This window comes from Hemicordylus capensis, chromosome 5 (assembly GCF_027244095.1).
Source record: "Hemicordylus capensis ecotype Gifberg chromosome 5, rHemCap1.1.pri, whole genome shotgun sequence".
NCBI classification, from domain to species: Eukaryota; Metazoa; Chordata; class Lepidosauria; order Squamata; family Cordylidae; genus Hemicordylus; species Hemicordylus capensis.
In genome coordinates, this window is record NC_069661.1 from 194,402,436 (window position 1) to 194,423,946 (window position 21,511).

Genomic DNA, 21,511 nt, shown 5'->3' on the forward strand with positions numbered 1-21,511 from the left:
TTGCAGGCATTCTATGAACAAAATAAAAATAAAATAGAACAGTTTCAGGTTTATATTGTAATAATAGGTGTAGCAACATGTAATACATAAGACATGAAGAAGAGTTTTTTTCAGCTCTGTGGCTGAAGATTAACTAAGTCACCAAGAAGGGCATTGTTCTAGATCGGGGTAGGCAACCTTGGTTCTCCAGCTGTTGTTGAACTACAACTCCCATCATCCCCAGCCATAATTTATTGAGAGTTGTAGTACAGCACCAGCTGGAGAGACACGGTTGCCTGCCCCTGTTCTAGATGCTTAGTAGAAAAGAATTCAGTATTAAAAACTGAATTTCCATAAGTTAGATCTTACATTATTTCAGGAAAGTGGGGGTGGGTGATCAAACCATGTACAAGGACTTTCCATCATCTTACATAGGATGGACAAATAGTTCTCATTTTACATATTGATCATTCTATGGCTTATAGAAGAGAACAGGGAGATCCTGTGCACCAGAGCTTCTTTCCTAGTAACAAGAGTTGGACAGACCAGACAGAGAAGAATCTTATTGTGGAATTAATCAAGCCATCTCTACACTTTCAAGTTATTTTATCATTTCATTTAGTTGCCCCCCAAAACAAACCCAAATCACTTTATATTGAAAACGTCAAAGCAAAGGTTTCTTTCCCAACCATATGCAAATTGTAAGAGAATGTGACCTTGCAGATGGGTGTGCGGTCACATGGAAACCACACTTGCCACTCATTATATGGGCTGATCCAGTTATGTTGGATGATGGGTTTCCACATCAGCATTGAACATTTTTGAAATCTGCTTATGCTGCTGGGGATTTCCCACATACAATACTGATCCATGTAGTGAGCTGTTCTTACTCAACAGCCTTCTCTGTGTGGAACCACTGTAAGTAAGTAAGTAAAACTTTATTTCGGTCATAGACCAGCAATACAACAATATTAAAATAATAATGATAATAATAATAATAAGATGATGATAATATAAAATCAGACTACATTTATACGCATTTGGCATATTATATAACAATATTTGGCCACGATATGAATAACATCCGAATTAGGATTAGTAAGCAAATAGTTTAAATTAAAATCCTCTCCACGACCCGGAAAATTGGAACCACTGTAATCTTCAGTGCCCTCCCACATAGTTGTCATAACATGTGAAGGGGCTTAGTGGGTGAATTCACACATTAACATTAACTCAGTGAATGGAAGGAACATCAAGTGACTGCATGTGTGAAATACCATTATCATAGCATTCATAACATCATAAATACCATAATATATCAATGCAGGTTGTTTACATGAGTAGCTCACTACTGTACCTAGTAATCAAGTCAGAGATGTCAAGTGCTGAGTAATCAACTAAGAGCCATGCATGTGTGAATCAGCTCTATATATTGTCTATCATAGCTTTCAGAGAACAATGACAGAAGAGAAGTGATCAAAACCATTCACTTCAACACCAGTACTTTACTTTTGATCACTTCTGTTCTGAAAAATTGTAACTTTTAAATAACCATTTAATAAGATGAGGACTGCTTTAGGGAATACAGCCCTTCTGCACTTAAAAAAACCCCAAACCAACAATTATGCTTCCGATAAATGAAAAGTGCCAAACTAAAAAAGCTGTGGAAGCAGGCTAATAATTTTATCCCAATATTTTTCCCTTTTCATGTTTTGAAATTGAACCCATTTGTGTTGCTTTGACGAAATTCTGCTCCTAGGAGTCACCAGCAGCAGCCCTGTTCCATTATTTGGTATGGAATAATAGCACACTGCCTTTAAAAGAAAACCTTCCTTTAATCTTCTCTCTCATACCTTTTCATTTTTTCATATATATCTATATATCTATATGTATATTTTAGGATCTGCGAATGCACAGAGGCAGAGGCTGAAATAATTCTGCAGCTGAAAAATGAGCTCCGGGAGAAAGAGCTCAAGTTAACAGATATTCGTCTTGAGGCCCTCAGCTCAGCTCACCATCTCGACCAGATTCGAGAAGCCATGAACCGCATGCAGGTCAGCTCAATGGAACAATTGACTGTGGCATTACTCGCCAAAGCTCTTTCTTAAACTCCAGTTACAATCATCCTGTGTTGAGCAGAGGCATACATTGATAATTTAGCTGAGATTTCAATGGGATTGAAAGATAATGTAATATATAGCTGGAACAGGATCCCTAGATTTCCATCTGTCTTTTAAAAAGACTGCTTTGCTTAGTGTTCTTGTCTCAGTTGTTGGGAGTGATCCCCTATCATTGTCCTTCCCTCTGTAAAATGCTACTAAGAGATAAGCTCAGGAAGTTGGCTGAGGACTTCTGGGTATTCAGAATTACACTGGCTGCTTTAATAAGTACTGCATCAAAATGTCAAGGTAGCCGAAGGTCTTAATGACCTCTTAACTCCTTAGCTATACTCTTTCCATTTCTCATATTGCCTGTTCAGTTATTTTCAATAGTCAAACTTCTACTTTGCAGAGTTGTTGTGATTATTATTAATAATATAACAATAATAATTAATAATAATATGATTATACATATTTATATACTGTACTGCTTTAACCAAAAAGGAGTTCTCAAAGTGGTTTACACAAAAAAGAAAAAAGAAATAAATGGTTCCCTATCCCAAACGGGCTCACAGTCTAAAAAGAAATACAAAGCAGACACCAACAGCAGTCCCTGGAGGGATGCTGTGCTGAGGTTGGATAGGGACAATTGTGTTCCCCTTGCTAAATAAAAGTAAATCACCACTTTAAAGGTACCTCTTTGCTCAGTTAGTAGCGTTTAGAGTTATGAGTGATGTTCCTCTGGACACACTGTGTTTCAAAAGTGTTGCTTTGTGTACTCATATGAGGTAATTAACCCCACGGCCCAGCTTTAATGCAAATATTAATTCTTTTGTTATCTTTAGAACTGATAGACTGTGATTTAGTCCTTGAGTGTTAGATTCAAATAGGCTGCTTTGTTTTGCTTGAGAATTTGGGCCTCTTTCTATGTTGTATTTCAGGAAAAGATACCTTGAATCTACCTTGGTTTTTATTGCTTGGCCTGCTATAGGGTGAAGCAATAAATGCATTTTAGGACTCACAGTGGTTGCAGAGATATGTTTAAGTGTAGTCTTACAGGAGAGGACACAAAGATGCCAACTAAATACAGGGTTTGTGTTGTTGGTTGGTCTGTTAGCCTTTCCTTAGCCATTAATTGATCTATTGTTTTGTCACCAAAGTCTGCAGATCCAGCTGACAAAACTAACTCTACATTTAGCATTTATTAGAGTTCAATTTATATAAAGACACTTATAAAACATGTACAAAATTAAATTTTGCAAGACAAACCTATTTGCAGAGAAGTGGAAAACCAGACTGGATGTTATCTTATACATTCAAAGAAGAGTAAAGAAGAGTGGTTATTCCACCTATAAAAAGGAGAATGGGAGTTATGCAAATAAAAAATGCATATACAGGAGACTCTCATTTTCCACAGGTTTTCCAGTTGTGGCTTTGGGTCCATAGGGACCCAGTTTCCATTATCACAGGAGTTAAAGCAGGCTATTTCCTCCTACTTGCAGCTCCTGTGTGCGCGGAAATGACTTCTGGTGGCATTTCCAACCTGGAGGTAGCACGGAGCCGTTTGTGGCTCTTGTCTACCAGAACAATTTTTGTTTGGGGCAAAAATTGGATGATTGGAGGCCTGCGGGGGCATTGGATGATTGGAGGCCTGCAAGGGCCTGGTCTCACAGTGCCTGCTGCAGCTGAAGTAGGCATTGCTGGAGAGCTGGAGAGCAAGGTGTTGTGTTGTACTTCCCTTATTTCTGCTTTCCCCCACCCTGCTTTTTTGACAATTTTAACACACTTAACTGTGCTGAGGAACCTAACCCTTGGATTCCCAAAGACTCAAGGTTTCTTTATACATGGTTTCCGAATTTGCAGTTGTAGGCGATAATGGAACCCCTGTGAGAAATGAGGGCCTCCTGTATTGTAAAGGAATTTGAAAGATACTATAGGGCTAGGCACAGCAGGGAAATGACTTGCCGAGCAAGCCAGAGGTTGCCGGTTCGAATCCCCGCTGGTATGTTTCCCAGACTATGGGAAACACCTGTATCAGGCTGCAGCGATATAGGAAAGATGCTGAAAGGCATCATCTCATACTGCGTGGGAGGTGGCAATGGTAAACCCCTCCTATATTCTACCAAAGACAACCACAGGACTCTGTGGTCACCTGGAGTCGACACTGACCTGGTGGCACACTTTACCTTTATAGTTGTTATATAGAACAAAAAAGCCTCCATTAAAAAAATAGAGAAGTAAATGTTCCAGTTTTGAACTTTTCAGATAAGCAAGTGCTTGCTGAAAAAATATAGGGGAAAGGAGAAATAGATGCTATTAAATGGACAGAAAAGGTAAAAGCTAGCTTTGCTTTTCTTAAGAAGAAAAAAATTACTGTGTGCGACTTCTAAGAATATCCATTTGAAGCACATCAGAAGAGCTTCAAGGGGAAGAAGAGACAGAATGTAGATTAGAAGGACCCCTGGGTAATGTCATTGCAGGTGCTGTAGCATCTGACATCATAAGATGCTTGGGGTCCTCCCCCTGCTGACCTATGTCCCTCAGTGGATGTAGGCAGTGTGGTGTGGGTCATCATTATAGAGCTGAAAGTATGCTGCTCTCAGTCATGCTGCTCTCAGTCTGGGACCGTCTTGGTGGTGGTGGTACTGGGGCTGATGGTTTATTCTGGGAGCCACCACTGCTGTCACCCTCTTTTGGGGGCTGAGAAGGTCCAGGATGCAGAGGTACTTCCTGTTCCTCCTCAGTCTCATTTGGGGTCAGGGAGGTGTCACACTGCCAACAGGTGTTGGGGAGGATGTAGAGAGAAATCTGGTTGGGGTATCAGCTGATGACACCCCTCCCTCACTGTTACAGGAAGAAGAGCTTCTTCCCCAATAGGGCAGGATTTCATCCCTACTACTAATTCAGCTGCAGTAGGCACTGTGAGCCCAAGCTCCTCCGGAAAGAAAACCTGCACACAAGCATATCAGTGGAGATAGAGATGACTGGGGGTGGGGGTAGGCCCCTCTCGCTGTCACCCACCACAACCAGCAGCATCACCCCTCCCTTCCACTTTGCTCCTGGCTGTCCTTCGCACCCTCCCGGACATCTTGGGTTTAAAAAAAAATTGCCCTAACTCTGAATTGCACGGAGAGAAGTGCCTTTAAGGGGGTGTGGGCCTGGGTGTGGTCTGTTTATGGGCATCTGGGGGCCCAAGGTTAAGAAACCCTGATCTATAGCATTGTGGTGCACACGCAGAAGCTAGAAAAATTAAACACCCCACCCCCAATAAAGAAGTAGGCTTTATTTGGATGGGGGCTTTTTTTTAAGGGGACCAAGCAATAATAGGGAAAGTCTATTCTAAGAGAAGGAAAGGTAAAGGGCAGGGATTACCCTGCTAACTTGGCAAAGAGGCACCTTTTACCATGGTGATTCTCTTTATTTAGCAGGGGGAGAGTAACTGGCCCTGTCCACCCCCAGCACAGTACTTCCAGTGACTGTTGCTGGTGTGCATCTTATGTTTCTTTTAGATTGTGAGCCCTTTGGGGACAGGGATCCATCTTATTTATTTATTATTTCTCTACGTAAACCGCCCTGAGCCATTTTTGGAAGGGCGGTATAGAAATCAAATTATTATTATTATTATTATTATTATTATTGTTATTATTATTATTACTGTGGCCTCTCTAACCCAAACCCACCCCTTCTGTCTTCCAGTCCTGTTACTACTCACCTAATCCCAGTTCCCCAAACTAGACACTGGTCAAAGAATTCTGGGTTCTAATAACCTTGACCAAGGCGTGTGTGTGTGTGTGTGTGTGTGTGTGGTGTGGTTATCGCACCTTCTAGTGTCTTCAGCTGGGAGCTTCTTTTCCGGTGTCTTCGTCTGGAGTCTGTCAGGTGTTGCTTTCAGAGGCACTCTGGGCCGAACAGACACCAGGATTCAAACAGCTGGCGGGGGGCGGGGGAGGTTGGTGCCAGCAAGTAGGCACATACCCAGACAATCAAAACAGAGAGAACCTGGCAGGCTGGGCACCAGACAGAACACACCAGCCAATAAAAACCAAATATTAATCCACCAGTCAGACAGACAGCAGCAACAAAGGTTGCAGGGGCTGCAAAAAACTAAAACCAAAACGACCAGCTCCACCCCACAAAAACCAGCACCCCAGTTATTAAAGCCGCTGCGGGCTGGCTATAAGCACTGAGGGCTGCTGGTACAATTATTTAAAAATTGGGAAAAATCAGTATAGCACCCATTATTAAAGTCACTCAGGGCTGGCTATAAGCAAGAATAGGAAATCCGAATAAAATAAAATTCCAAGCAGCACCTGGTTAAAGCCACAGCGACTGGTGCAATTCATTAAAAAAATAATAATCAGAAAAAGAAAATAAAAGTAACTGCAAATAAAAAGGAGAAAATAGAATAGGGAGAGAAAGATCAGCCCAGCAAGCAGATGCTTGCGCATGCTCGCTCTCTCTCTCTCTCTCTCTCTCTCGCTCTCTCTCTCCATTCACTGGGCCAGGAAGGCCGGCCGGCCAACCCAGACCACCACACTAGCCTCTGCTCTCAGTGCTGCTGCTGTTGAAGTCTCTCTGTGAGCCTTCTTTCAAGACACAAATGGCTCTCTTTCTCGCTGCCTCCAGGGAGTCCCTTAAATACATTTTGAAACTCCCTCCTTTGGCCTCCCCCTCCCTGCTGCCTCCCCCAGGCAATGGGGGCACAGTTGCCCATGACAACACTTGATTTGAAGTGTTGCCAACCAAGAAACAAGGAGATCTCAAGCCAACTGGAAGCCAGTGCCAGTAAACCAACCAGCAAGGGGAAAACAGCCCTCCAAAATGGCACTTGACATTCAAATCACTCAAATCTCTTCGAGTTTAGGAACATAGGAAGCTGCCATAGTCAGACCATAGGTCAGTATTGTCTACAGAGACTGGCAGCAGCTTCCTGAGGGGAATATCTTGCAGTGCTCACACTTCTAGACTCTCATTCATATGCAACCAGGGCAGACCCTGCTTAGCTAAGGGGACAAGTCATGCTTGCTACCACAAGACCAGTTCTCCTCCCGTTGAGCTTGAATTGGGGGTGATTCAATTCAAACTCAAATCAAGCTCTTTATTCTAGGGGTGATTGGATTTGAGTTTGAACCACTTGAATCTCCTGAATTTGAGCTCAAATTGATTCAACTCAAATCGATTTACACATCTCTACTATTTGTACCTAGTTATTTGCTATGGATTCAGAGAGGTAAAAGTTTACAGTGCATCAGCAATTTTATAATACATTTCAAAGTTGTAATGACCTAAAACTGCAGCCAGCATCTTAGTGAAGAGCACTGCATTTTTTCTTATGCAAAAAAAAGATTTTTTTTACTACTTCCTAAAGTCTCTTCTGGATATGAAATCTTCTTGACTCTAGCTAACAATACTATGAAGCAATATGTTATACCCAAAGATATTAAATTCCCACATCACCCCACTTATAGATACTTATTTCTTATATGTGCTAGAATGAAATTGAAATATTGAAAGCTGAGAATGATCGCTTGAAAGCAGAGACTGGGAATACTAGCAAGCCAGGCAGACCATGTTCAGAGTCTTCTAGCAGTGCATCTTCCTCCTCTTCCCGGCAGTCTTTAGGCCTCTCTTTGAATAACTTGAACATCACTGATTCAGTTACATCAGGTAATTGCAAGGGTTTTATTTTTAAAAAATTTTTGTATAATTTTCATGTGTATACATATTTGTACTTGTTCACTGATAGTTACTGAAAGCTATTTGCTATATAAAATGAGACCTCAAATGTTGGTAATTAGATTTTTATTTTAATTCAAAAAAGGGCTTTGCCTTATCAAATCACAGAGAGACAAACCAAGAAAAATACTGAAACACCACCTCCATTTGTGAATATTTGAATACTAATATTCAGTGGACAGCATCCAAACTGAGTCATGTCTACCTTGTCTCATTGATTTCAACAGTGCATAGTCAAAATTAACTAGTGTGTATGCTTGCTGCTCAGTGGGGGTTTTAATATGTCTGTAGCACAATGTTACATTACATTAAGGATGTGCACAAATGGGTCTGTGCACTCCCAGGAGGCGGGTGTGTGTGTGTGTGTGTTTACATTTAAGGAGCAGGGAGGATGCCCTTCTCCCCCACCCCCACACACACACCATCCAGCGCTGACTCCAAAAATGCTGGCTTGGGGCTGCTGCACACATCCTTGCAGCCCTGGTCAGTGTTGTACCTGAAGTGGCTAGTGCGCATGCATGATGCCAGCATTTTTGGAGACAGCGCCAGTGGGGGAAATGCGGGTGGGGTGGAGTAAGGGCAGTTTCCCTGCTCCTTAAAGGTAACCCCCCCCATCTCCAAACCGATCTGAACGCCGACCCTCCGAACCAGTTTGTGCACATCCCTACATTACATGGGTATATAATGCCTTAGTAGGCATGTAGGAGAATACATAGGGCCATATACTGGGCTTAGAGTTTGTATTTACATTTGATTTTGAATCTCTAATATTTCTAACTGAGTTTGGAAGTTTGATCCACAAATACATATAACAGAGACATGCTGCTATTTATTTGTCCTGCTTTTGGTTTCTCTGTGCTTTCTGTCATGTTTTAGGGTTTAATGTGCTTGTAAGGCACAGCAAGAAGCCCCAGAACTTCTCTGAGAGCACATTTTGACTCCCTGTCCCCCTGATTCATATTCGAAGCCGCATGTACACAGGAGCTCCCACACTTACAAGGAGCCACTGGATTCAGTGCACTGTATGGAGCATTCACCCACCTTGTTTTGTACTCCCAGATTTTGGATAGGGAGACATTACAAACCCAAATACTTTTAAGGAGCTTTGTATTAGATGTAAAAAGCATAGACAACCAGATACTTGTGATGAATGAAATTTTAGAGACCAGTTTTCTGCCCTCAAACCAATGGGTAGCCGGCTTAGCTTAACTGATTTATAGCCCTAACTCTTTTTATGAAAGGAAGCCTGGACATCTGCTTCAGTTCCTTTGGCTACAAAGTGTTAGACATTCTTATCTGTGTCGCTGGCCAAACTGAGGAATATCAGTTCCTGTCAGTTAAGTCATCCTTGCCAAACTATTGGAAGTAATTGGGCAATGGGGCCAGAACCCATTTTGGTACCCTTATCTCTTCCCATCAGCTTCTCGTTTCTCCACCTACAACCACCATCATTACACAACCACATTCACTGTCTTTCTTATTGCACTTAAGTCATCAGTCCCTTTTAAAGCCTTTAAGACATATGGAGGCTGACTGTTCTTCTGAGTCCCCTCCCTATTCCTTCTTGTGTGGCACTTTATTATTAATATTGCTGTTATATGCTCAATTGGAGTGTATCATTTATCAAGGCTACATTTATGAGGCCTAGAGCAACCCACACACCCCTACTAGCCACATTCCATTATTTCTTGCATCATGGGGATTGTGTAAACTGAACTACATCCAGCGCTGCCATTTCCCTTACCTCTATATGAGTATCCCTGAAAAGCTACCAAAACTCTACCCCCTTTTGTGGAATTATTTATCTTTCCCATTCTAAATAAACCCATAACAAAGCCAAGGAATGTTAGATCACCTTTGTCTAGCACCGAAGTGATTTCCTTTGACTCTGAAAGGAAGTAAAGTATGGTTGGTTATACTGGGGGTGAATTTTTTTCTCAATATAAAAAAGCTTCTTAGTAGGAATGTGCATGAAATTGATTTTTCATTTTTTTCCCAAGCTCGAAACAAAATGCAGACAGCTGAAACATTATGTCGAAACGGTGATCAACCCAGTTGTTTCAATGAAACAAAACTCAAAATGTTTAAAGTGTTTCGTCCATAGGGAACAATCAGGTAACTTGAAATACCTCATTGTTCCCCCATGGGCAGCTCCTAGAGACACCAAAGTGGGGTGGGTGATAGGGCATAATAGTTGCTACCTACCACCCTATCCACAAAATAAATGGGCAAGAAGGTGATTTTTAAGAGACCTTTAACCTTTCCCCATATAACCAAAATCCCCATATGATCAGAAGCCAATGCCAGAAAACCAATCAGCAAGGGGAAAACAGGCCTCCCAAATGGCGCTTGAAACATCAAAACATTTAGACTTGAAGTGAGTTTGTGAACTCGAAACACTCAGAACATCCCGTTTTGAGCCGAAACATTTCGACATTGAAACGTTTTGCACAGCCTTATTTCTTAGATATACACATACACACAATTTTGACTAAGTTGTAATCTGACTGAGGAACAGAATAATTGACTCCTACAAGAGATCATCATGCATTGCTTTCATCAGCAGAGAAAATGAAAAGAAATATACTGTGGGCCATTTTAAGAGTAACTTTTGCCATTGCATTTGACACGGAAGTTGAGTTTATATTTACAAGTAAAATCAAGTAGATATCTTCTTGTAAAGGGCATTTGTATTTGTTTGTTTTTTTGCTTGCTAGATATTTTACTGGAAGATGTTACAGATGGTACTCTCCATAAAGAAGGCCAGAATGTTAAAATTATAGTCACAATAAACAAGGGCTATGGTCGATCCAAGGTACTATGACTTCAGGTTTATTGCTGTGTTCATCTTTATAATTATTTTTATGTTGCCATATACGTTACAAAGACTGTACTACATTCGGTTAAGAGTTCAACAGGGAACACTGAATGCAGTCCTCTTTTATTTTTCTCATCTTGTATGTCATTGTGGCAATGCCACTAATTGATTATAAACAGCAGATTGCTCTGCTTCCCCATTTATGGAATTCCTCCCAGTAGGAAGCTCAAATCCCTAGCCAATATGTCAAAGTCTGCTGCTGATATGAAATGTTAGATATTCTCTACCTATCCTTAGAGGTATTTCTGAATCAAGAAATCAGCAAGGGAACCATTGTAGGCTACTTCGTATATGCCCACACAGATTTGTAAAGTCACAGAAAATTGCCATCTTAGATGTTAGATTCTGCCTTAGATTAAAGAAAAGGTTGACCTCATATTTGTGTCAGTATAAGAGAATGCTTACAGTGCTTAGATGTCTGTGCTATGCTGTATAATTTCCAGAAATATCTGCATGCACTGATGTATGACAAAGTGTCCTAATTAATACCATGTTTTCATCATTCTTTTAAGATATCTCTGGCATATCTGAAAGAAATATTTCAAATATTTTCTTCTTTGGAAAAAAGATTCAGTAAGTCAGACAAAGTAAGGCCTTGTTATCTTTGAATTATGTAACTTTCTCTTTTCAGGACCAAAAAATGCAGGCATATTTGATAGGATCCATCGGGGTCAGTGGTAAAACAAAATGGGATGTGTTAGATGGTGTGATCAGACGCCTCTTCAAGGTAAGCCATCCAGTGCAGCTCACAGAATCAACTCAGGGGCATGAGCGTAGGCTAGATTTGGTAATATCTGTTTACTGTTTGCTGTTATAGCTTTCTTGTACCCATAGCTTTCTCTGAACAAATAGATCAAGTGCAGGTAGAGGAAGGCTTTCTTAATGAGCCAGTTTTCAAGGCACAAGCTCCTTCTCTCCTCTTCTTGGTATGCTTTTAAAAGGTGCAAAAAGTATCCCCAGTCTCATACCATCCACTTTCTTCATGCAATATTTCAAAGGATCTGCTGCTGGTTGGTGCAATTTTTAAAATCTAACAGGGAGGCTTCTTTTTTTCTTCACTACATAATCTCAGCTAGGCAGGGATTTTATAACGAATGTGATGGAATCTTAAAGCCAAACAGGGAATTAGATTTGTAATAACTCTTTAGTAATGTTAGTGAGGGCAAACTAAACTACATTGCTCTGAAGCCCTAATCTAGCTCTAAGCATGCCAGAATGAGCATTGACATGTGCACACATTCTACAGAGAGCAAGAAAATGCAGAGTGACAACATATGAATTTGGAAGTGAATCCAGAATCCAAATGCACATCCTTGCAGGAAAAAAACCCCTTTCTCCTATCTTGGGCTGCAGCAGTTCCTTTCTTCTAGTATAGGATGGCAAAACCAGGTTGCCAAGGCAACAGGGATGCATTGCCTCTTCTGTCTCTGAGCCAAAGATCACTGAAATGGGGTGGGTGGCTTGGGGAAAGGATTTCTAAGAGGCTTTAAACTGTTCATAAATGTCCCCACCCTCTGTTTAGTTTGACTCTAAGTCTCCTATTTAATCTTCTCTTTTCTTCGTGTTATTTAAATTGCTTTGTATTGCATAAATTTTATGTTATGGTAAATGTCAGAAACTGACTTAAAATTGCATGAGGCCAAGTGGGACGTCTCTAAAATGTTGGTGTCACAAACCTGCTTTTTGTCATTTACACTTAAGGCATGGTATTTATTCCTTATGTGTAAATGATGGGCTCATGAGAATGACATTTAGACAAGGGGATGCATTAATTTCTGTCTAGAGATGTCACCAAAGTTTGCTGGACTGAGGTCTGGAAATAAGCTTCAGAGGCTCTGTAGTCCCTGTTTCAAAGGAGAGAAAAGCATTAAAAAGGGGAGATTTGTTCTCCAGCTCAGATCAAAATCCAATTAAAATTAAGTGAGGAATCTCTGTACTCCACTGAAGAGCTACCCTTGGGAAGAATGAGAGCGATGACAAAAAAAATCACCCCCCTGTGGAGGCCCCCATATTTGGTGGTCTTTTTCTTCCCCATCCCTGTTTTCTCAGAGGAATGCCACCCGGTTTTTTAAAAAAGAAATAATTTGTTCATTCATTCATCCTAGAGTGAGGCTCACTCTTCTCTACTTGTGACACTTTTAATGCTTATGGTTGTCTCTTTTTTGTTTGTTTTAGGAATATGTGTTCCGGTTGGATCCAGCAACTAACCTTGGTTTAGGCTCCGACTGTATAGCTAGCTACTGTATAGGTGATGTCATTAGATCTCATTGCCAAGAAGTGCCTGAATTGCTGCCTTGTGGATATCTGGTTGGAGATAATAACATCATCACTGTGAACCTTAAAGGTAATTTTCTTCCTCTTTTCTGTATATCTTTAATATAATTTTTCCCTGCATCTTCTTTTCAGCATAGTAGAATTCCCTAATCTTTCAAACATTCTTAACTCAGCTTTTGGGTAGTATCTTCCTTATGCTAATAAATATACCCTTATGATATAAATATAAAAATATACACTTCAGTTTCAAAGTATGTATAAAGCCATCTGAAGTCATATAGTTAAGTCACATATTTCATATGTTCAGTCATACATGAACCCAGCCAATCAGGGATCACATAGTATATATGATGACATAATGGAGCCACATAGAAAAAGATGTATAGTCATTCTCGCCAACTGTGGGTTTCCCAATCGCGGGTTTGAGTATCCATGACTAGGAAGTTGTGTCCGCTCTCACCAACCGCAGCCTGAGTATCTGTGGTTTGGTGAGATTTTTTTTCAGTTGGGGGGGTCATGATTTTGGGGGGGTTGGGGAAGTCATTTTGGGGATCAGGGTCATTTTGGGGGATTGGGGGGTCCCCTTCACTCCTCTTACTCACTTCTGGTAATTTGGGGTGGGTTTTTTTTTTCTATTTTTAACTGTATTTTGTGGTCCTTTCACTACTGAAATTCCCTTAACCCCCTGTTTGTCACTGATTTCAATGCTCATCTACCACAAATTCGCCAACTGCAAGGTTTTCCTGGAATGGAACCCTCGCGGTTCGCAAGGGATGACTGTACTGATGGCAGGATATCCATCTACTAATGGATGGAAAGGATGCAGTCATAATGAGGTGGTTTAGATTCCTTCAGACTTCAAGAATAAGTTATGAGCTCTACCCACTTGGTCACCAGAGCTTCCTATTTTGATGTGGCTTGCTTTCTTTGGTATCTAAAACTAGAGTAAAAGACAATTTTAATACAGATACAAGGGATTCAAATTTTAAATCAACTACTTCCAAACAGGCACTTTAAATATTTCATACAACCAACGGGGCTTTCTATTTTGAGAGTCTTCAAAGACTCTGTGTCATTTGGTGTGATAACTCTCTCCTGCTAACCCTTGCTGCTGTCACTTTGACCTTTTTTATTTTAAATGCCTCAAACGTTTCATTTATACATCACTGCCTCAGTGAGTTTTCGCTTCACATTTGCTTTGATTACATTGCTCCCACTCATCTAGTCAGTGGCTAAGGCACTGTGTATTTTTTTTCCGGCCCCGAGGAAAGGTCCGTGCACTTCCAGTGATTTTCAGAACCTGGAGGAAAGGTTTGCATTAAGGGCATTTACCTGCTAGCAATTTAAGCCATCTTAAAAAATAACAACAATAAAAGCCTCTACTCTGAAACATGATATATATTTTTATTGATGAAACTAAGAAACGTCTTTCTTCTCTCCCCCGCCTTCCTTGTTTCCAGGAGTAGAAGAAAACAGTTTGGACAGCTTTGTGTTTGATACATTAATTCCTAAGCCAATTAGTCAACGGTACTTTAATTTACTGATGGAGCATCACAGAATTATCCTGTCAGGACCTAGTGGCACTGGGAAGACCTATTTAGCAAACAAACTTGCTGAATATGTGATAACAAAATCTGGCAGGAAAAAAACAGAAGATGCCATTGCTACCTTTAATGTCGATCACAAATCAAGCAAGGTAAGATGTAAGAAGCTAAGATGCATGGACATCATTAAGGCTAAGAAACTGTAGCTATTTCGTGCCAGACCACTCAGGTCTATAATTTCTGATATCCTCCTTAAAAAAAAAATTAGATTAATACAATAAAGCTACTTGTAAGTTTGACTAGCTGAAACTTACTATACATAGACATTTACAAATAAATCGTTAAATCACAATGGCTTGCTTTCCCCAGGGAGGTCAAAATGAAATGGAACACTCTTAGTCTTCTTAGTAAAATAATAGCTGTGTAGAATTCCTTCATCTTAGCTAGAAAGTTGACAGTATTTGTAACAAGCATAACCAATAGGATTTAGTCGTAAGAATTTAGGTTCAGAATTTGTTTACTTGAGATTGGAATGGCTTGAGTTTGAGAAAAGATATTGTCCTGGCCACTCAGAGGCCCATTGGGCATGAACAGTGGCTTCCAAAATGCACCCCCCAGGGGTGAGGCCAGTCTTGTGCACACCCTTATTATCTCCTGCTGGTTTTTGCACTTCTAGAAAAAAATATGTTGATAAGTTGTTTTTGTTGCTTTATATTGACTAGGGATGTGCGAACTGGCTCGAGGTCAAGCTGGTTTGCCATTGAACTAGTCCGGCTCAACCTCAAACTGAACGCCCCCCAGGACAGCTTAGGGCTGATTCGAGGGTTCTAAAGTTTTTTAAAAAATGTAAACACTCACCACCGGATCTGGCGGCCATGGGACAGCATCCCCCCAGTCTTCCAAGGACCGTTCTGGCCTATTTTCAAGCCATTCTGGCCCCTTCTCCGGTGGTGGCCATTTTGGAGGCTGCTTCGTATGCTCCCTGGCCATTTGTGTGGCCAGATCAGGGCCCATCATGTGTGGCATCCTCCAAAATAGCCCCCACCACCAGAAAAAGGGCTAAAATGGCCTGAAAATGGGCCGAGACAGCCCTTGGAAGACCAGGGGGAGGCCAGCAGGGGAGGGCAGAGAGACCCCCTCCCTCAGCCACCCCCAGAGGCCAACAGACCCAGCGATGAGTGTTAATTTTTTTAAAAGTTCAGAACCCCCAAACCCACTTGAATTCAAGCTAAGCCAGGGGTCTCTTTGGGGGGCACACACCCCTAATATTGACATAAGCCACTTGGTGGCCTGAATAGTCAAAAAGTAGGTTATGTTAATAGAAAGAACAACATCACTAGCAGTAACAACAGCATCAATTATCATAATAGCTGATCTACCCTACCACAGCTTTCCCCCTTGTCCTGTGTTTCAGGAAGTAAAGCAAAACCCTGGTGGACCATTTATAGCCTATGGGCCTTATTTGGCCAGTCTCGGGCATACATTATAAAGCTGCTGCTTCTGATTCAGAGGGTTAGATTCCTGTGGTCTTCTGCTTCTTTCTATTCCTGTGATTCTACTATATGAATTCAAGCCGCATACAGAGAAGACGATCAGATAAAACATTTCAAGTTAGAACGGTCGACTTGGTTTTAACAATAATTGTAATGGAAGGTGTACAATTGTGAGGCTGTAAATAGAACTACTTCAGTTTTACAGCATCTGCTTTTATTTTCTTTAAGGATGTGCAACAGTACCTTGCTAATTTGGCTGAACAATGCAGTGCTGATAACAGTAGTGCTGACCTTCCTATAGTCATAGTTCTTGACAACCTCCATCATGTTGGTTCCTTGAGTGACATCTTCAATGGTTTCCTTAACTGTAAATATAACAAATGGTAGGTTTGATCTTTACTCTGTTTTGAAATAGTCTGAAGAACTAAGTCACTGGTTTAATAATGGCAGTTTGTGAGATGCATTTTTACATAATCCCATTATTACCCATTTAGTGTGTTTCATTTTGAGACACTTCAAAGGAACTGAAGAACGTGATTACATTTTAAAATGAAGTTGAGGGTTGGAAATGCAAGACAATATTCATATATTTCTTTTAAAGCATATTTTAATGTCTATCTTGGAAGCTGTCTTGAAATGTTTTTAAAAACTGAAAAGCGGGATAAAAATGTTGTGAATAAATATATGAAAAACTTTATCCATTTATCCTTTAGCCCCTATATTATTGGAACTATGAACCAGGGAGTTTCATCTTCACCTAACCTAGAACTGCATCAAAACTTCAGGTAAACATTATTTTTTGTGTTTAAAATACATATTTTAAACTTTTGATACACATGCACGTGCGCACACACACATAGCAGCAGCAGTGAGTGTGCAGTTTCCTATGTAGATACATATATCAGATGTATAGGTTTTGTGGACCTAAGCATAATATATTCTCCTTATTAAAATAAACCAAAATACCTTTCCACTTTATTCATCAGGCACCAAGTGGCCCAGATGGTTGTTCACTGTGTGGTTTCCACTAGCTTAAGATGCTGTGGCTAAAAGGCCACATTTATGGTATTTGTGGCAGGATCTGACAAAAACAAAAGAAATGCTGTATTAGATTTAAGAGAATTTACTTTTATCGCTAACCTCAGGGTCTAAAACTGAAGAGTATCTATGTGTTTTGAGGCAGAAACATACAAATTATCTTCCTGTGCAAATCCAGTCCATCTAGCTCAGCTGCCTGCCTACTGACAGTGGCCAAGCAAATGCCACAGGCAAGTTCTCAAGCAGAGCATGTTGTCAATACCCATCTCCTGCTATTAATCCCTAGCATCTGGTAGTCAGAGATATATTGTCTCTGAACACAGATGATGCTGTTAGGTCTTATAGAAGACTACAAGCCACATCTTCCATGTAATTATCTAACCTTTAGCCAGTTATGCTAGTGGATTTCACATCAATCTGTGGAAATAATTGCCATAGGCAATCAGTACATAAATAATCAATTCTGTTTGTTTTAAATCTACTGCCTATCATCTTTACTAGATGGCCCAGAGTTTTTGTATTTTGGATCAGTTATTGTATTGATTCTTTCCCTGTGTAGGTGGGTGCTGTGTGCTAACCACACAGAGCCTGTAAAAGGGTTTTTATCCAGGTATTTGAGGAGGAAACTGATTGAGACAGAAATAGAGAGAAATGTCCGCAATAATGACCTCATCAAAATTATTGACTGGATTCCTAAGACATGGCATCATCTCAACAGCTTCTTAGAAACACACAGTTCTTCTGATGTAACCATTGGTGAGTTCTGTCTTCAATTAATAATGCAAATTAAGGGTCAGAACTAAACCTTGAGGCTTATCAATGCTTATGGGCTTAGTGCAAGTCTGCTCAGCTGATGTGAAAAATAATTGGTTACTGACCTTTTGTGCCCATAATGAAAACATTGGGGAAAAGTAAGTTGAACTTGATGAAGTTGCATCAATATAATGTTCCTGCTAAAACTAAATAAGATACAAAGCCATTCATTTATCCTCCACCATTGCAAAATATTAGTTTTGTCATTCTTCCTTCTTTGGTAATTCTCCCTGTTGCTTATATACACTGTGGATTGAAGGAACCAGTGTGATCAAATGGAGGCAAAGGGTGGGGTCCGAATCCCCTTCCTCTCCAACATTTCTGAGACCGTGGGCTACATTGCCTAGGCTGGTCACCAGGGAAGAGGGGACATGGATGAACACCATATGTGATTGCTTTAGTCTGTACTTCCAGAGTACAACTGAAGTCTTCAGAACTACTCAGCCAGTATTCACCAATAAGATTTCTCAGAAGTCCATGGCCTGCAAGCAACACTTTTATTCAAACAACATTTCTCATGGTTCTTAAAACTGAAATTCTGTGGCCTCTCAAGTTTCCCTTAGCACTCAGCTGCCTAACCCAAAGCTGCTTGGCCCTCTGTGATGTTAATTCAACTAAGCCAATGGCAACCAGAGGACCCTTGACCTGCTGCAGACACAGGCCTTTGATGGCATCATAGTAGATTGGCCGATGGCATTAAGAGAAGCAGGGAAATCAGAAGCCAAGAATAAGATTGCAAGAGGTTGGATGATGCAATTTAACATTTTTTTAAAAAGGGAATGAAAAAGAGGAAAAAATGCAGATTATCTCTAAACATTCTCAAATGGGCCCAAAATACTTTGGCAGCCATCACACAGTAGTTGGCAGCTGCTGCAGTATAGATAAATTGGATAATATTCAGTATATCGGTTAAGGTATAGCATGCCTTGTTTTTTTAGATGAAGTGTATTTTGCATTATTTCCACAAATGTAAACAAAGGCCAACTGGAACCTATGAAGGATATTTTCATAAAAGCACTCCATATTGCTATATTACATTCAAGAAAATGCTGGACGTTATCAATGCAATATGTATTGTCATCTTATGTACCAGCTAGGGATGTGCATGAATAACTTTGGTGCCGGCGGGGGTAGTACTTTAAGGGCGGAGGAGGGTGTACTCACCCCTCCCGCTGCATTTCCCCCGCCGGCGCTCTGTTATCTTTAAGCCCCTCGGGGTGGCAGCCTTCCTCCCTGCTGCCCCATTTTCCCCATCAGCCAGAAGTGGCTGGAAGTAGCGAGCATGCGTGCACCCCTTGCGCACGGCTGTCTGCTGTGCATGCATATGACGGGCGCATGTGCACTCGCTACTTATGGGGGAAATGGGGCGGCAGGAAGGAACGCTGCCGCCCCGAGTGGCTTAAAGATAACAGAGCGCCGGTGGGGGAAATGTGGCAGGAGGTGTGAGTACACCCTCCTCCGCCCTTAAAGTACTACCCATGCCGGCGCCGAAACATTTCGGAGGCCTTTATAATCCTATCCACCCCCAGCACAGTACTTCCAGTGACTGTTGCTGGTGTTTATCTTGTGGGTGTTTTTTTAGAATGTGAGCCCTTTGGGGACAGGGTTCCATCTTATTTGTTTGTTGTTTCTCTGTGTAAACCGCCCTGAGCCAGTTTTGGAAGGGCAGTATAGAAATCGGATTAATAATAACAATAACAATAATAATGGCCTCGGAAACGTTTCGGGCACATGCCTAGTACCAGCAATGAGCTAAATGCAGAAAAAATACCACTATGGTCTATATATTTTATACTATTTCCCCCATTTTAATTGATGTTTTTAAATATGAATGTGTAATGCATACTATAAATTGATTGTTGTGTTTATTCCCCCTGCCCCCCCACAACCCCATGGCCCATTGTTTCTGCTTTTTTCAAAAATGTTCCTCTCTCAGGTCCTCGCCTTTTTCTGCCCTGCCCTATGGATGTTGATGCTTCTAGAGTGTGGTTCACAGACCTCTGGAATTATTCCTTAGTACCATATATTATGGAAGCTGTGAGAGAAGGACTTCAGGTAGGGCACCAGACAGTTGCCGAGTCCCTTGAGACAAATGTCAGTAGGTTTCATTGTTATTTATAGGGGGTGCCACAATTCCAAAGAGCATATGCTAACTGTTAGCATTTCCCAAAGGATAATTTTGCATTTTCAAAAAGCAATTTAAAATTTCCAGGATTGAGATGTTGTAATATAAGTTTTTTTCATTTAATGTTTTGTGCGGATTTTTATGCTTTTACTGAAAATCATCATAATTCCTTCTATATTTTAATTACTCATTGTGCTGACTGCTTAAAGACAGGGGGTGAGGGAGAGGGAGAGAATTATTTATTTGTCTTAATGTTTTATGGTCTGAATAGTTTGTGTATAAGAGACAGAAAGGGCAAGCCATTACCAAACTGTTTGGATTTTTGCTGTGTTCAGGTACTTCATTCTTAGGCTCAACATCAAGTTTATGGGATCCTGGACATGGCAGCTCCTGCATCATAGTTGTCCCATCTCAAAAAGGAGATCCTAGAGTTGGTAACAGTGCAGAAAAGAGCAAGGCAGCCATTAAAAATGAGCAAGAGGTTGGAACTATTTTCCTATGAGGAAAAACTAAAGCATTTGGGACTTTTAAGTTTAGTAAAAAGATGACTAAGTGAGGACATGACAAAAAATCACGGCTAGTATGGAGGAAATGGACAGAGATATCCCCCCCACCCTAGTGCTAGAACGTTGGGTCACCCAATGAAATGATTGGGCAGTAGACTCAGGTTAAAGAAAAAGAAGTACTTGTTTATGCATCACATAATTCATTTATGGAAGTTGCTGCCATAATATGTGGTGTTGGCTCATGTCTTTTGAACAGAATTAAGCAAACCTATGAAGGATAGTTCTGTCAGTAGCCATTAGCCATTATCCTCACGTTCCGAGAGAGTGTACTGCAGAACACCAGTTGCCAGGGACTTACAGTGGAGGAAGGCTGCTGTCTTCCTGCTCTGCTTTTGGTTTCCTCAGGGATGTGTGGCTGGCCACTATTCAAAACAGGATCCAGGACCAGATGGTCTTTCCGACTGACTCAGCAGAGATGTATTTATGAGACTGCAATTGCTTCCACATCCACTGTACATAGAAGTACAGGGTTACATAGAATGCAGTCTTACAGTTAATAGAGGTGCTGACAGAGTGGAGGCAAAGGTAATGCTGCATTTCTCAGTCCCGAAGGTTCCATCTGCTATTAAGAAATGTCTCTTTTATCTTTCTGGTATAATAAACAGTGATATGCAGAACTTGTTCTTTATTTTGGGGTTGGATATTTAGATGTATGGTAAACGAGCACCTTGGGAGGATCCCTCAAAGTGGATAGCAGATACCTGCCCATGGAGCTCCCTACAACATGACTGGTCTTCATTACTTCAGTTGAGACCTGAAGATGTTGGTTATGAAGGTTATGCATCTGCCAAAGAAGGGACGACCTCGAAGCACATTCCACAGACAGAGTCAGAAGGAGATCCCTTGGTAAGATGGAAGCTTTTTATTCTTCTTCATATGCTTTATTGTACATATTTCCTGATGACCAGGTAGTATGTTTGATAGCAAAAAAATTGGTTAGTTTGAATCAATATGTGTAATTTACCA

The 21,511-nt window shown here is 40.9% G+C and overlaps 1 protein-coding gene across 18 annotated transcripts in view; it reads left to right on the plus strand.

Moving 5' to 3' along the window:
- Nucleotides 1-21,511, plus strand: part of NAV3 (neuron navigator 3) — an 840,967-nt gene that overhangs the window by 813,811 nt on the left and 5,645 nt on the right. For all 18 annotated transcript variants that reach the window (XM_053252192.1, XM_053252184.1, XM_053252193.1 and 15 more), the window contains 11 exons: nucleotides 1,880-2,033; nucleotides 7,571-7,745; nucleotides 10,532-10,629; nucleotides 11,324-11,419; nucleotides 12,868-13,036; nucleotides 14,427-14,662; nucleotides 16,232-16,386; nucleotides 16,717-16,788; nucleotides 17,601-17,797; nucleotides 19,791-19,909; nucleotides 21,194-21,391. In XM_053252192.1, the coding sequence (XP_053108167.1) occupies nucleotides 1,880-2,033; nucleotides 7,571-7,745; nucleotides 10,532-10,629; nucleotides 11,324-11,419; nucleotides 12,868-13,036; nucleotides 14,427-14,662; nucleotides 16,232-16,386; nucleotides 16,717-16,788; nucleotides 17,601-17,797; nucleotides 19,791-19,909; nucleotides 21,194-21,391 (1,669 nt within the window). The remainder of the gene's footprint in view (nucleotides 1-1,879; nucleotides 2,034-7,570; nucleotides 7,746-10,531; nucleotides 10,630-11,323; nucleotides 11,420-12,867; nucleotides 13,037-14,426; nucleotides 14,663-16,231; nucleotides 16,387-16,716; nucleotides 16,789-17,600; nucleotides 17,798-19,790; nucleotides 19,910-21,193; nucleotides 21,392-21,511) is intronic.